General features: G+C 36.6%; 1 protein-coding gene across 1 annotated transcript; it reads left to right on the forward strand.

Moving 5' to 3' along the window:
- The first annotated feature begins 1,187 nt into the window (after positions 1-1,187).
- Positions 1,188-15,930, forward strand: LOC133848781 (kalirin-like). The gene is made up of 4 exons (XM_062284476.1): positions 1,188-1,684; positions 3,718-3,957; positions 4,043-4,523; positions 15,749-15,930. The coding sequence occupies exons 1-4, from the start codon at positions 1,223-1,225 to the stop codon at positions 15,928-15,930; spliced, it is 1,365 nt and encodes a 454-aa protein (XP_062140460.1). The 5' UTR covers positions 1,188-1,222.
- The last annotated feature ends 431 nt before the right edge of the window (positions 15,931-16,361 follow it).

Below are 16,361 nucleotides of genomic sequence, written 5' to 3' on the forward strand. Positions count from 1 at the left end.
TGAGTCAACGCAAATACTCATTATACCCGCTGCCCATAAGGTGGAAGGGTATTACAACTGAAACTGACAGAAGGAGGCATCTTCGACCGCATTAACTGTATACTATATATTCATGATCAGCGTCAAGGGTGTAATTCGGTGTAAGATATTTGACATTTCACATGCGGTATTAAATATGACAAATATACCGACAAAAATACTAAAAAATATACTACTACTATATACTGTACTACTATATACTGTACCATATACTACTACTCCTACTACTACACATTTAAAATATACCAATATACCATTTCCAGTATATTAATATGGTATATTTTATATACCGAATGAGCAGTATTATTCGATATAAAATATGCCTAATTAACATACCGACAAAAATACCAAAACATACCATATATCACTACCATATACCAATATGTCATTTCCAGTATATTAATATGGTATTTTTTATATACCGAATGAGCATTATTATTCGATATAAAATATACCAAATTAACATACCGACAAAAATACCAAAACATACCATTTAAAATATACCATATACCAATATACCATTTCCAGTATATTAATATGGTATATTTTATATACCGAATGAGTAATATTATTCGTTATAAAATATTATATACCAAATTAACATACCTACAAAATACCAAAACATACCAAGGTCTATATTTGGTATATTGACATATTACTACATTTAAAAAATACCATATACCAATAGGATAACATTTGCGGTATATTAACAGAGTGCATATATACAGAATGTGCGGTATCATTTGGTATGCAATATACACAACTAATATACCATATATTTGTATAGATAATATACAAAAATATACCAAGGGTCTAGTACTACATTTCAAATATAATATGAAGTACACAATATACTAGACTGTTTTGCTTTTCTTTAAAAGTGATAGTCGAGCATTCTCTACTCCAGCTTTCTTATTTGCTTTCATGTACTAGTCAATATACCAAATATAGCTTTTGATATAATTTCGTGTTTTTGCGGTTGAATTAATTTGGTATATTTCACAGTCGAGCACACTCTAGCTTTCGAACTTATTGCTGCTGCTGCTGCATCATCAACAACCGATGATGAACCGCAAAACAGAATAAAAACAGCTGCGCTGCGTTGTGAGTCAAACGCTGAGAATGAGAACGCTGCGGATTCTTACGGTGCCAGCAGTTTGGTGCCTCGCATTGTCGCAAAAGCATGCATCGCAGTTTCAGTACTCCCACCACACACTCAACCAGCAGCAGCAGCAGCAGCGGTAGCAGCAGCAGCAGCGGTAGGAGCATCTCAAGCTGTGGCAATCGTTATGCCGAACAGCTTGGACGTTATGTGTTCGACGAGCTGCTGTCGACGGAGCAACAATATTGCGAGGATCTGGCCAATGGCATCGGTCGCTACACACGCATCTTTCAACCCGAATCGGAGCTTCCGGAAGGTCTGATGGGTCAGCAGCATGTGTTGCTCTCGAATGTGACACAGATTGCGGCATTGCATCGGCATAAGATGTTGCCGCTGATGCTGCAGCATCGTCAGGAGTTGGATGTGCTGCTTGAGCGTTGGTTGACGCTCATCGAGCGCGGACATTTCAATTGCTATGTGCTCTACACTGCCAGCCAACGGGAGAGTCTGCGGCTTTACGATACGCACGAATTGTACTTTAAGGTAAGTGGACGAAACTTGCAACACTCAACACTCAACACTCAACACTCAACACTTAACAACCTTCTGAAAAAGGAAAAAAATTTAATTTTCAATTTAAATTTAATTAAATACGCAATTCACGTTACGTTGTAGTTGTTGTTGGCTTTCGCCACGCGCTTTCTTTAATTAAATTGAAAGCTGGCGATTGACACGCGGTCGGCAACGAATTGCGTGTTGCCTGCGGCGTGGAAGGTGCAAAGGGCTGAGAGAGAGGGAAAAAGAGAGAGAGAGGCAACTTTAAGCCGCAGCTCAACTTACGTAAGCTTACGTCAAAAGAGAGCGAGAGAGAGGGAGAGAGGGAGCGCTGCTAAGACGTAAGCCTCGAAACTGTGACGTCACAAGAAGAAGCGGCCATTTTTAGCTTCAGCCCACAAGAAAGGGGGAGAAGGAGAAAGGGGTTCGCACTGATTTTCGCCAAGTTTCGCCCAGTTTCGCAAAGCGCAAATTAATCGCATTTGCTTTTGCCAAAAATAAACAAAATGCTCTGAATAGACTTCGAAAGGTGTACGCGTGTATCTATAATTAGTTGAGTTGTTTACATACATATCTACTATAGAAACATTTAGGATTTCAAACATTTAGTTTAGTTCGTTTTAGAGTCGTAGATAATATCTTAACTAAAACACATAAGTATTTTGAAAAAAGTGAAATGGAATTTTTATATTGTTGAAATTCACTCAAATTTCGAGAGGAAAAATATAAAAACAAATACTATTGAAGTTTCTGTTTCATTATACTATTTAAGATTTATAAGATCTATAGTTTAGTCATAGTTTAGTAATGAGTTTAAGCCATTAAATGTTGCACCGCATAATATTGCATTATTACCAAGTATTAATGGGATATCTTTTGATTTATAAAAATCAAGCGTAATATTTAATAACAATTTTCAATAAAGTTCTTTGAGCAAGGTTCTGCTCAAGCTCAGTCTTTCAAGTAAGACATAGCTGGAACATTTTACTCACTTTAATGCTAGTAAAAAACCAAAAGGGTTTGTGAAAGTCAATAGTCAAATTATATTTTTTTTTTGCGCCAATCTCAGTTTCTACGCTTTTCTGTCGAGTGTTAACTTTAACTTGTTCTGATGACAGCGATCACAAATCACGCTTAGTACTTTGTTGTCCATCCGGCTTTTTCCAATTATATTGAAAGGGTCTCTGCCAGTCAATTGTCGTTGGCGTTACTCGATAATCCTAAAAGGGCCTTTGAAAGTCAATAGTCTAGCTATTTTACGCTTCACACATAATTTTTGACTAGTCGAGTTGCTTTATCGAGTATTAACTTCGCTACGCAACTGAAGATTCAAAATAATAATGAAAGGGTCTTAGCACGTCTATAGTCCAATATATTATAGTTGAAATGTTTTGTTTGTCAATCTCAGTTCTTTCAATTTTCTATTTAGAGAAGTCACTTTATCCAGGATTAACTTTAATTTGTTTCCGGACTTTCCGAATAATAATGAAAGAGTCTCAGCAAGTTTTTTTCTAATCTTAGTTCTTTAAATTTGTTGTTTATTGAAGTCACTTTATCGATTACAATGTCTGGGCAACCGGAGTTTGCGAATAATAATGAGAGGGTTTCTCCAAATCAATAGTCTTAGTCTTTTCTATGTTTCTGCTAATCTTAGTTCATTCAATTTTTGATTATTGAAGTCACTTTATCGATGTGTTTCTGTGTTTCTGCCAATCTCAGCTCTTTCAATGTGCACACTAAATTTGTGGCTAATTGCATTGCTTTATTGAAAAACTTTAAACTTTAATCTATTCTGTGTCTCAGGCAGTTAATAGTCGAAATGTTTTGCTTGTCAATCGAAGTCACTTCATCGAAGATTTAATTCAGCTCGGCTAATAATAATGAAAGGGTCTCAGCAAGTCAATAGTCAAAGTGTTTTCTGTGTTTCTGTTAATCTCAGCTCTTTCAATGTGTATCCAAAATTTGTGGTTCATTGAATTGCTTTAATAAGAGTTCAATTTTAATCTATTCTGTGTTAACAGCGCCTGCAAATCACGCTCGGCGATCCGCTGGGCATTCGAAGTTTCCTGCTGAAGCCCGTGCAGCGTATAACCAAATATCCGCTGCTGTTGGATCGACTGATTGCGACTTTCTTTGCGCATCGCCAGCTGATATCGAAGCGAATGTTTGAGTTGTCGTGTCGATTGGAGAAGCGACTTCGCGAGCTGCTCGAGAGGGCGAATCAAGTGGATCAGCTAAATGATATCAAGCACTTTAATGCGGTAATATTTAGAGACAACAACAAACGAACGACATCAACTAACTCTCTCTCTCTCTCTCTCTCTCTCTCTCTCTTTGTACTTTCAGTTTAATGTGCTGAGCGAGGCAAACTTCATTATGGTGGGCGAGTTTCAGTTGCACGATGCGCGGCTGCGTCGCACATATCAGAGCAAATTATTTGTGTTCAACATCTGCATCGTGTACACGGAGCGAAAGGGACGCAAACACTTGGTGCGGGGCAAATTCGTGCTGCCCGATGTGTGTTTTGTGGCCAAAGCGAAGTCGTTTGTGTTATGCGACAAGTTGCACGAATGCGAATTCATTTGCCAGCAGCCGGCAACGCTCAACAAATGGGTGACTCTAATGCACAAATTGCTGAACGATGAACCAACAACAACAACAACAACAATAACCTGTGATGATAGCTGTGATAAGCAGCAGTCGAAGGAAGTAGCAAATGGAATAGTCCAAAAAGAAGACGAAGAATCAATAGAAAGTACAAAAAGATGCTCCGATCAAGGTGCAATGGCAGCCATCGATGAGGCAACTGCAGTTGCAGATGACACAAGTACGATGGGACGAAAAGCACTAACGATTGCAAAAAAGTGGCGAAGAAAGGCTTCAGATTCCACACACAGCACATGGTACACGTTATAAGGATTGCTGTCCCGCTCTCTCTTGGTCTCTCTCTCTCTCTCTCTTTTTCTGAGTGAATCTGCTGCCAGGTGGCTGATAAAATGGATGGGTAAAATGCCATAACAGGCAATTAAATTTTTAATAAAATGTTACGCAAGAGTTTATGACATAAATCAAAGGCATATGTAAATAATGGAATAACCTCCAATCCCCTCGCCATCTCTCTCTCTCACGCTCACTCTGTGCTCCACATTCAGCTTCGGAAGCTGCACAGCAAACAAAGAGCGATAAAAATAAATAACAAAGGCAGCAGCGACCAACAAAATATTACTCAGCAATGACGCACTTCATGCACCCTTCACTTTGAGTCGTTGTCGAAATTTCACGCAATGAAAATAGCTCTTTAAACATTTCGTTGTTGTTGTTGTGAATTGTACAATTTGCTTATCTATTCAAGAATTATGTTTCGTAGCTTTAAAAGAAAACTTGTACTTTTAATTTTAAGACAATTATTGTTATTGTGATTTTATTGAAATAATGAATTCAATTCAGGCTATGTTTTCCTTTGTTTGTTAACATCATTTAAGTTTAGTTGGCAATTTATTAAATTTAATTCTATTATTTGCTGTGTTAAGAAAATGCAATAATTAGAATTGCTGCAAAAAACAAATTTGGATTCGTTTTGTTTGTAATTTGTTTTGTAATTGTAATTTGATTACAATTGTACAACTTTTGTAGTCATTGCCAAGAAATCAATTTGGATTTTGTTACTTTAAATAATTTGTACATTTAAAACATTTTTTGTATTACTTTAATAAATAAGAAATATTAGAAAACTTTACTTTTAAGAAAATTATATATTTCAAACACAGTTTATTGAAAATGAAACAACATTTCTTGCATTTTTCTGTTCATAAAATATTGTTATCTTAATCAAAACTAAAATTTTGAATCAAGATTATATGATGCTAAAAATGAACAAAGTTTTAAGCTTAAATCAAAATTAAAATTTAACAAAAATTCTAGATTGTCCAATCGTGAAATAAAAGTTTATAATGTTTTTATAAGAATCGAAAAATCTTAAATTTCAACCAGAAGGCAAAATCTTAAATTAACATCAAAATGTAGATTATTTAAAATAAAATAAAACAAAAGATTTATGCAGTTCTTTATATATATTTAGCTGGGCGTTTATCTTTTAGATCTTTTAATCTTAAATCTATGATTGAAGAACAAAATCTTGTTTAAAGATTTTTTTTAAATCAAAATTTGCAATCTACTTTTTAATTTACATTGTTTCTCTCTGTGAATATAGTTATTAATCATTTCATAATAGTAGAAATTATTATTGATCAACAAAATATTATTATTTGCTCATTTGTTCATTTCATTTTGGTATTTTTATAAAGCTTTAGATAGTTGCTGTGGTTTTGATAAAATTATTGCTACGAAGACTTGCTCAACTTTTTGTTTGTCATATACTATATAATGTTAATAATCAGCAGCAATTTGCAAGAGTTGAACGAAAACCACATTCAATCGACTACGTCTGACCACAGCACAGTATATAGTATATATATAAATTTATATATATATAATATTAAGTTCTGCTTTTGATATTGTTGTTGATGCAAAAACTCAATAATTGCGCCTTGAAGCTGTGACAAAATACACACAAGCAGCCACTTCATAAAGTCTGTGAGTGTATGTGTGTGTGTGTGTGTGTGTGTGTGTGTGTGTGTGTGTGTGTGTGTGTGTATGTGGGGGTGTCTAGGTGTGTGTGTGTGTGTGAGTGTGTGGAATGCCTGGCAGTCGATGAATTGATTTATGTGCTTGTTTGTCAGTTGACCTGCAACTTGTGCATAAATTTCAAATTTGCTGCCACCAACACACACAGACAGAGACACAACCACACCACACACACACACACACACACACCCTCACACACATTGCTCATACGCAATGTGTTTTGTGGCCCACACTAATACACATGTCCAAAAGTTTCTTCAACAAAATGATGATAGTATTCTGTCGACTTGCAAAGGGTGAGCCAACAAAGGGGCGATGAGGAGTGTGAAGGAGAAATGTTAGAGGGAGTGGCTCAGAGTGAGAGAGAGAGAGAGAGGGGGGATGTTGTGTGGTGGTAAGTGACTGCCTGACATTGCCCTGCAGATTGTTTCGACAAGTTTTCGTGTAGCTGCCACCAAAAACTTTGCCTTGGCATCTTCATAAATATTTTGAGTTGTTGTCTAACGATATGTTGCTGCTGTTGCTGCTGTCGGTTGCCTGCTGCAACCACTGGCTGCCACTGCAGGTGCAGCTGCATTAACAACAACAACAACAAATGTGACGCGAAGAAACAACAAGTATGTACAACTATTTTAAGCGCGCTTAAAAGCCCCTGAAACAAATATATTTCGTTTAGTATTTAGTACTTACACCCCCAAGTACTTTCTCCTCTCTCTCTCTCTCTCTCTCCTCCCTCTCCTCACTCCGAAACGAAACGAAACGAAAGAAGAAAAAAACGTATAGTGCGAAGTTTGAAGAAGTTGACAAAGTCACTTTTGCCAGAGATCTAAAAAACTGGAGCAGCTCAGCATGGAAAATAGTACAACAAGAACAACAGCAAACAAGCAGCGTGTAAGCCACAAGTTCAGCGACAGTGATGACAGTAGATTAGCGCTGGGCTTGAGATCGTGACACGACACGAGACAGCAGGTAAGATATTTAACCTTAACTGAAGATGAATAGTCGAGTATTCGCATGGCATTCAATGATAAAGAAGTTAAGTCAGCTTAGCAGTAGATATAATTAAGCTAACATGAAGATGAATTCATAAGCAAACAACTATTCAAGTGTGCTGTGAAGCGTCTTAAAATAAATACACATAAATGAATACTAAATTTTCAATTTAAATTCAAAAGAGAAAAGAAAATTTATTGGTATTATATGCGCTGCTGAGAAACTTGGTAAATTAGATTGGGAATTTTCTATAGTTTCAAAGAGAACAACAACATTTGCTTTTAATGAAAATATATAGCGAGTATCTCACAGTTGAGCACACTCGACTGTAGCTTTCTTACTTGTTCTTGTTCTTTAATGTTCTCTAGACTTTAAATGCTATACCATCAAAATAGTTTCAGACTTTTTAAAATTATAATTATGTATTCATGTTTATGCTTGTATAATATTCTACATGTATTAAACTAAATATATGCAGGCTTCATCTGATTATAGTTTGTATAAGTAAATAGTATTATTGCCTATGCGTATTACTGATATGTATTACGTATACGTATTGCTGATATGTATTACGTATACGTATTGCTTATGCGTATTACGTATACGTATTAACCATGCTTTGCTTATATATATTACGTATACGAATTGCTGATGTATATTACGTATACGTATTTCTTATACATATAACGTATACGTATTATTTGTGCGTATTACGTATACGTATTACCCACGCAAAATACATATATGTATTGCTTTTATATATACATACGTATTACGTAAACGTATTGATTATATGTATTACGTATACGTATTGTCTATACGTATAACGTATACGTATTGTTTGTGCGTATTCCTTATATGTATTACGTATACGCATTGCTTATACTTATAACGTATACGTACTGGTTATATGCTTTAGGTATACGTACTTCTTTTGAGTATTACGTATACGTATTGCTTATGAGTATTACGTATACGTATTGCTTATACGTATAACGTATACGTATTGTTTGTGCGTCTTACGTATACGTATTCCTTATATGTATTACGTATACGCATTGCTTATACTTATAACGTATACGTACTGATTATATGTTTTACGTATACGTACTTCTTATGAGTATTAAGTATACGTATTGCCTAAATGTATGCTTATTCGCATTACGTATACGTATTGATTATATGTATTACGTATACGTATTGCGTATATGTTTTACGTACACGTATTGGCTCTACGTATTAAGTATACGTATTGCTTATACGTGCTACGTATACGTATTGTTTATACTTATTATGTATACGTATTGCTTTTGCGTATTACGTATACGTATTGCATATATGTATAACGTATACGTATTGCTTATACTTATTACGTATACGTATTGCATATATGTATAACGTTTACGTACCTCTTATGATTATTACGTATACGTATTGCGTATACGTTCTACGTACGTTCATGAAATTTCAATACGAAGCTATCCCAGATAAAACAACTCTTTAAGTTGCTGAGCATTGCTAATTGAGCAATTAAAATGCCTACATCGAAGTTATCAACGCAGTCAAATCAAAACGACTGCGTTTTAAATGCAGTAGTGCACTTTTGGGAGCATGTGAATACGATTTCAATGACCATGAAGAACGTTTGCAAGTGTATGTGTGTGTGTGTGTGTGTGAGTGTGTGTGATTATCAAAATGGTCATACAATAGACAGAAATCTGCGCTGCAAAATGTTGGGCGGCGGCATGTCGTTAAAACAATAACAGCAAATGGACCAGGAGCTCTTTCCATTGCAATTGCGGCTGTTGCCAACCGACAACAACAGCAGCAAAAACAAAAAAAAATAAAAGCAGAGCTGAAGAGTAGAGGAGTGAAGCAAGATAAGCTGAAAGTAGAAGAAACGGAAGGGAGGAGAAGATGAAGGGAGAGAAGAGAACAACGCTGCGCAGCGTGCACCAAATGAAAATCGCACAACAGCAATTTCTATTTGGTTGCGTTGCCAGGAGATGGTGAGGGTGAGAGAGAGAGAGAAAGGGAGAGAGGGAGAGGGAAAGATTGCCATGCCGTGTGCATTCCTTTGTCACTTTCATCCTGCCACTTTCTCCCTTGTTCCCGCTGCTTGCCACACGCACTTGCAACAACAGCAAAACTTGACACCTCAAAATTGTGATGACTTTCCACTTTTGGTCAATGTGTGTGCTACAACAACTGCATGTATGTGTGTCTGTGTGTGTATATTTACAGTTGTGGCCACGCAAGTTTGACTTATCGATAATATATCGACATTGGAATGCTTTGTCATTGAGCAAAGTTTGCGGGACAAATTCGACAAACATTAAAGCACACATACATAAAACTTACATTTATTACAGATTACATATTGATAAACTGTCAAGAGAGCAAAAATGGGACGTATCGATAATATATCGACAGTTGCAGTGGGTGGTTGGGGGTGGGGGGGAGTAGCAAGCTAATACATAGCAACATTTTATTTGCAAGCTAAATTTATAAATATTATTGTGTTGGCAGCATAAGTTAATTGTGTAACGATAGGATTATTCGATAAGGTTATCGATAAATCGAGAGTTATTATTCAATCAATTAATGGCCGATAGCAACAGTCGACACATTTATCGATAACTTGCGATTAATCGATAATTAGTTTATTTTCACCTTTATAAGCAACAAAATGCTTAAATAGAAATCTCTGGGTAGTATGAGTTCATCATGCATCAATTACAACAATCGTAATAGTTATCGATAACTGTCGATTAATCAATAATTAGTTTATACTTACATTTATATGCAACAACATTTTTTAATAATAGTCATGAGTTTATTATGTATCGATAACAATAATCGATAATAATAATCGATAACAGTTATCGATGACTTGAATGTAATCAATAATTGATAGATAGCAACATTATTTTGAATCAAGTTTTGAAATAGCATCTTGCCTGCGCAGCATGGATTCATTAAATAGCCGCAGAAGCAATAGATATACATAATTATCGATAACATGCATTTAATTGATAATTTGACGTTTAACTATAGCATGGGAGAGTTTGCTCTTATTAAAGATGCGTAAACTCTGCTCAACCGATAACAGAGTCAAATGCAAAATACATTATGTCACCTATGCAGATCGATTAAAATCGATAAGCTATCGCACTGAACGCGCTGTGTCGGAGCAATTGATGCCCCAAATCCAGGTGCAGCTGCTAGTTAGGGTGCTGGCTTTTCCAACCCGTTGGCTGATTAGCTTGGCAGCTGCCAAGCATGCATCTTCACTTACTCTCTCTTTCATATAAGGTGCTCGCTGCAAATGCATCCCTCAACGCGCTGCAGCCCTGGCGTGCTTGCTTGGGATAACACAAGCTAAGCTAAGCAGCAAAAAGTTACACGCAACAACTTTGCACAGTGGCTCTATGTGTATGCATAGCTAAATATACATACATATATGTATTTAAAGAGAGAGAGAGAGAGAGGGGAAAGGTTAGAGGTTAGCTGACTGCTGTCCATAAGCTGGATGCAGCATATTTCCCTTGCTTGCTTGCTTTTTCAGCTGTTGCAAGTGAACACGGTAGATTTGCCACTTTCAAAACCAGCAACAAAACGCATAAATGTGCACACAAAAGCAGTTCACATAGAGATACTTTCTCTCTCTCTCTCTCTCTCACGCACGCTCTCTCCTCCGCTTACTGTCTCGCTTTGGCGCTCTTGAAGCACTTTTGGCCTTGTTTGCACCCGTGGGGCCAACTTCAATTCAAAGCGAACAAACTAATTTCCTATGCAAATTGAATGGCAGTCAAGTGTGCGAAGTTCGAGATACATTTGTGCAGCGCCAAATGCTTTTAAAAACAACCTCCCTCCACTCTCTTCTCCCCTCCTTCACCACCTCGTTGCCACCGCACACAGCCCGCAAAAACACAAAAACTGTGTCAGTTAAATGCTAAGCCAGGCAGAGCTTTCAGAGAGTTTGCTCGCTTGCTTTGCCACATGCTGCACACGCTGCATGCTGCATGCGGCATGTGGCATGCTGCTGGCCCCTTGGCTGCTGGCAAGATTGCCTCTCTGTTCTGTTGTTGTTGCTGCTGCTGCTGCTGCTGCTGTTGCCTTGGTTATATAATTTACTTTTCATTTTAATTACTAAGTGGTTTGTGCAAATTAATTGCCACCCGCACTTGAATCCACATGCATATCCGCATCCGCATTCTCTTCATTCCCATCCTCATCCTGTCCGCATTGCCAATGCGTATTGTTATTGTTTTGGGTGTAGCTGGAGTCGGGGTGGCAAATATTTGACTGCAAATTACAAGCACACGTGTGCGCCGGCCATAGAATTCTCATATTTGCATAGACAAAATCAAACAAACGCATCGATAACATTGCTACAGATACAGTTTTGGGGGCGGGTTATATCTATATATCTACATATATAGATTGGGGGCAGTCTGAACAATTGTTATGCATATGGATACGCTTCTCTTATCTGCATGTAAATATTACTCATACGTAACCCACAACAGAAAGCCAGTTTTTTTTCTTGTTTTATTTCGTACAAAACACAAAGGGCAAGCGTAAACTGCAAACTACAAATTGTAAACTGCAAAACACTGGCAACTGGCAACTGGCAACTGCAAGCTGCAGCTTCGAGTTTCTTTAATTGCATTTTCGACAGCAAATCTCTATTTTGGGCGTTGCTACAAAGTTGTGGAAGTTAGCCTTAAATGACAGTGTTTTCATTGCAAAAGTGTAGCATTGAGTTTTTAAGGGGAGATTACCGAGAGAACATTATACTAGAGTTGCCAGATTGAGGGAAACTGCCAGTGCACATTACATTAGAGTTGCCAGATTTTCTGTTTTTTTGAGTGGCTACTGAAATTTGAGCAGTTTAAGCTAGTAAAGGGGCTTATTGAAAGTGAATTATTAGCATAATTTAACTGCCGGTTAGAGTTGCCAGATTGCTACATTTTGACTGGAAAAAAGTTGGCACATTATTTTGCTTTTGGTTTTTAATCTACCGAGAATCGAAGTAGTAAAAACGTATTCTTTGTAATAAGTGAATTATCAGCATAACTTTACTGCCCGTCAGTGCTGCCAGATAGCTACATGTTTACTGGGAAAGAGTAGCCAGATGGTTTTGATGATAGTTTTTAAGCCTATCGAAAATCGAAAAAGAATATTAGCACAATTTAACTGCCGGTTAGAGTTGTCAGATTGCTAAAGAAAGAGAAGATTTACTTTTGGTTTTTAACTGAACGAAAGTCGAAGTAGTAAATATCTTATGGTTTATTAGCCTAGCTTTACTGCAGTTGGTGTTGCCAGATTATAACATGTTTGCTGGGAAAGCGTTAGCGTTGCCAGATTGCTAAATATTTACTCAGAAGGAGTTGTCAGATGGCTTTGCTTTTGGTTTTGAGCCTACCGAAAACCGAAAAAGTTAATAAGGCATATGGAATGTGGACTATTAGAATAGCTTTACTCCCGTTAGTGTTGCCAGATTGCAACATTTTTGCTGGGAAAGAGTTGCCAAATTGTTTTGTTTTTGATTTGAAGATGACCAAAAATCAAAGTAGTAAATACTTTATATCTTATGGAAAGTGGATTATTAGCATAGCTTAAGTTTTAGTTTTAGTGTTGCCACATTGCTACATATTTACGGGGGAAGAGTTGCCAGATGGTTTTGATTTTGGTTTTTAGCTTACCGATAATCTAAAAAGCTATTAAGGTTTGTGAAAAGTGGATCATTATTTTAACTTTATAGCCCGTTACAGTTGTCAGATATGTACATTTTTAATTAAAAACCGTTACCAGACGGTTTTTTGAAAATGAATATCAAAGAAGCAAAATTCCTTATGCCAGCAAAAAGCTATTAAAACTTATTGAAATAAGGTCAGAGTAGCCAGTTTGCTGCATTTCTTTGCGTATATATATTTTAAGTTTAAATAATGACAATTGCACTGAAATATTTAGTTTTTAAAGGCCAAGAGAAAGGCAGCTTTAATTTAGCTTATGTTGTAGTACCCTATACACGAGTAATTGGCACTAAAGGCTAGATTGTTTACTGCAAAGTATTTGCAGACAAAGAGAATAAAAATAATGTAGATAATCTCGTTTCTATTAAAATACGCATTAAACAAATGAAGAGATAACAAGATTTTAAGATAAATTTAAATTTGATCAGAACTTTCATTAGTTACTTAAACACCAAGAATTTTCTTAATAACGAAAACAAAACACTTCTCTAAATATAAAGTTTATCATTAATAAAACTGTAGTTCTAAATTTGTAGCTTGACATATATCCCCTTGAGTTTAATTATTTCTGCCTATTTAGTGCGGCATTAAAGGCAGTGAAAAGTGAAAAGTCTGAATGCAAAGCCTGTCAAGGTTCTTTAAGCACGAAATTGATTACAGCTTTAGTACAAATAAAAGCATTAATACCCTGTAAAAGCATAAAATTGGTATTGAGGGTAGCTTGACTTAGAAAGTTATTTAAAAAAATGCAAAATGAAGTTAAACTGACAGCAAATTGAATATTTTGTATAGTTAAACTGAATATCAGCTAGTGTTATACTCAATCTATTTGCATTCATTGATGCTTTAGTATTCATATAGTGTTCTTTCTTTTGTCCAGAGTATACTGGTAGTCGATCATAGCCGCAGTGGTGCGAATTCATTTCTTTTTGCTGCGGCTGTTTGGTGAAACACGCATTAAAGCGCCCAGAAATCAGAAACATATATCATGGCCTCCAGCAACTGTAGGCAGAAGCCTGGCCCAAGTCATGTGTAGAGAGAGCATGCAACGAGCTGGCTGATGAGCAAGCAGGAGGGAAGAGAAGAGGAGAGAGAGAAGAGAGGGCAGCACTTAAAAATTCCCGACAGATAAGCCCTGGCTGACAAGTAGCGTGATGCGTGGCCGGCGTAAAAATGAAACTCATTCGTCATAAGAGCTGCTGCTGGCAAAAGCGAGACAGAGAGAGGGAGAAAGAGAGAGAGAGAGAGAGAGAGAGAGAGAAAGGGAATGGATGGCTCTGAAGCAGCAGCTGGAGAGACGCACGTGCGTTCTAACAAGGAGCATGCAAGAAGCCAACTACAATTGTTGTAGCTGTTGCTGTTGCAACTATGGCAGCATTTATGATGCTTTGATATATTGAAGTGGCAGACAGGCGGGCAAATAACAAGCACAACTCGACTCCTGAACGTTTGTATACCCTGTAGAATGGGACAGAACAAAGGTAGGCGAGACTAACAAATTATAAAGCGTTAAGTACCAGTAAATATCATAATCAAGCTGTCTGATAATTAAAGACATCAAAAGGATAAACAAAATGATAAAATATATTTAGTGTTGTATTCAAAATATTGATATTCAAATAAAATATGCGAGTCTGTCAATCAAAGCTTTTCGTTTGGTCTAAGTAGACATAAAAAAGAGCAAAAATACTAAAATATACCAAACAACAAACATTTCAACAGAAAAAATATACCAAAGTTGAATAGGGTATATTGATATACTATTACATTCTAAATATACCATAAAATATGCGAGTCTGTTAATCAAAGCTTTTCGATAGGGTTGAAAGAACAATCAACTGAAATTCCATAATCACGTATTCTGACAAGAGCAAAGAAAAAAGTACCAAAATATATTAAAAGCTGTATTTCGTATATTGGTATACTACATATTACATTCAAAATGAAAAAGAAAAGAGCAAAAATTCTAAAATATTTTCGTATATTGATATACTACTACATTGAAAATATACCATACCAATATACTAATAAATATGTGAGTCTTTCAATCAAAACTTTTCGTTTTCGTAAAATGAATAAAAATCTGTTTTGGAATTTAGGAAGTTGTTATATTAATAAATAAAAATAAATACATAAAGATTTCAATAATCGAATGCAATATAAAGTTAAAGCCATGTCAATAAACACCTCAATATATTAATACAGTATAATTTCTTTATATTTGATTGATATTTTTCTAATCTTCATAACTATAGAGTCTTCTTTTAATTTTTATATTATATGGTATAATAATTAACATGTAAATAAATAATGTATTAATATATTGTTTGCAAGATTTCCAGGATAACTATTAGTCGTGATTGCCCGCTGTATTCTGAGTGCTGTTTGAGTACAAGTTGTACGTCAGTTGTTGCCATGACAAACAAGCGTCATCAGTTGACAGTCATAAAATCAAACATACACATGAGTGTGTTAGTGTGTGTGTGTCTATGTGCGTCAAGCAAAAAACAAACAGAGAGACAGGACAGTCAGGACACCCTGTGTATGTGTGTGTGTGTGTGTGTGTGTGTATTCGCATAACAGTCGAGTCGCTTATGCAGCTCAAATATTTTTGCAACAATTTCGCTCGTTTGCTGGGCAAATTTACTTTTAGTTATGCGGCCATTTGCAACAAGAAACTTTCCCAACAAAAAACTGCCGCCGGGCAAATTCGAACTGAAACTGAAGCTGATGCTGATGCTGAAACTGGACAGGAGTTTGCAGGAGTATCCAAAGGACCAGAAAGTCTGCTCTGCTCTGCTCATGGAATGGCGGCTGTGCGGCAAGCGCATCTAATTGATTGACAGGACGAGGGGAGCTGCCACTCAGGGCATAATTAAAAGCACATTTATTTCAATTTTCAACGCTAAAGTGGCCATCGAGCCACTCAGTCTCAGTTCACCATCCACCATCAGCCAACGAAACGAATACATGAGCATGAGCAGCAGTCATAGCCATAGCCATAGCTGTAGCTGTAGCCGAGGACATCGTCGCCAGGACAACAAATGAAATACGCCTGACAATCTCAGGCTGCCTGGCGAGGCATAAAGTAATTGATGAACAACAAAGAGCGAACCATCCGAGAATTCTTCAACACCAAACACTCCTCTCTCTTTATCTCTCTCTTCCTCTTCCTCTCATTCTCATTCTCACTCTGACTCTGTTTCAGTTGCGCTAATTTCTTTGAGGGGTAGCTTCGCTATGATTTTGGCTTACAAATTATGCTG

This window comes from Drosophila sulfurigaster, chromosome X (genome assembly GCF_023558435.1).
Source record: "Drosophila sulfurigaster albostrigata strain 15112-1811.04 chromosome X, ASM2355843v2, whole genome shotgun sequence".
Classification (NCBI taxonomy): Eukaryota; Metazoa; Arthropoda; class Insecta; order Diptera; family Drosophilidae; genus Drosophila; species Drosophila sulfurigaster.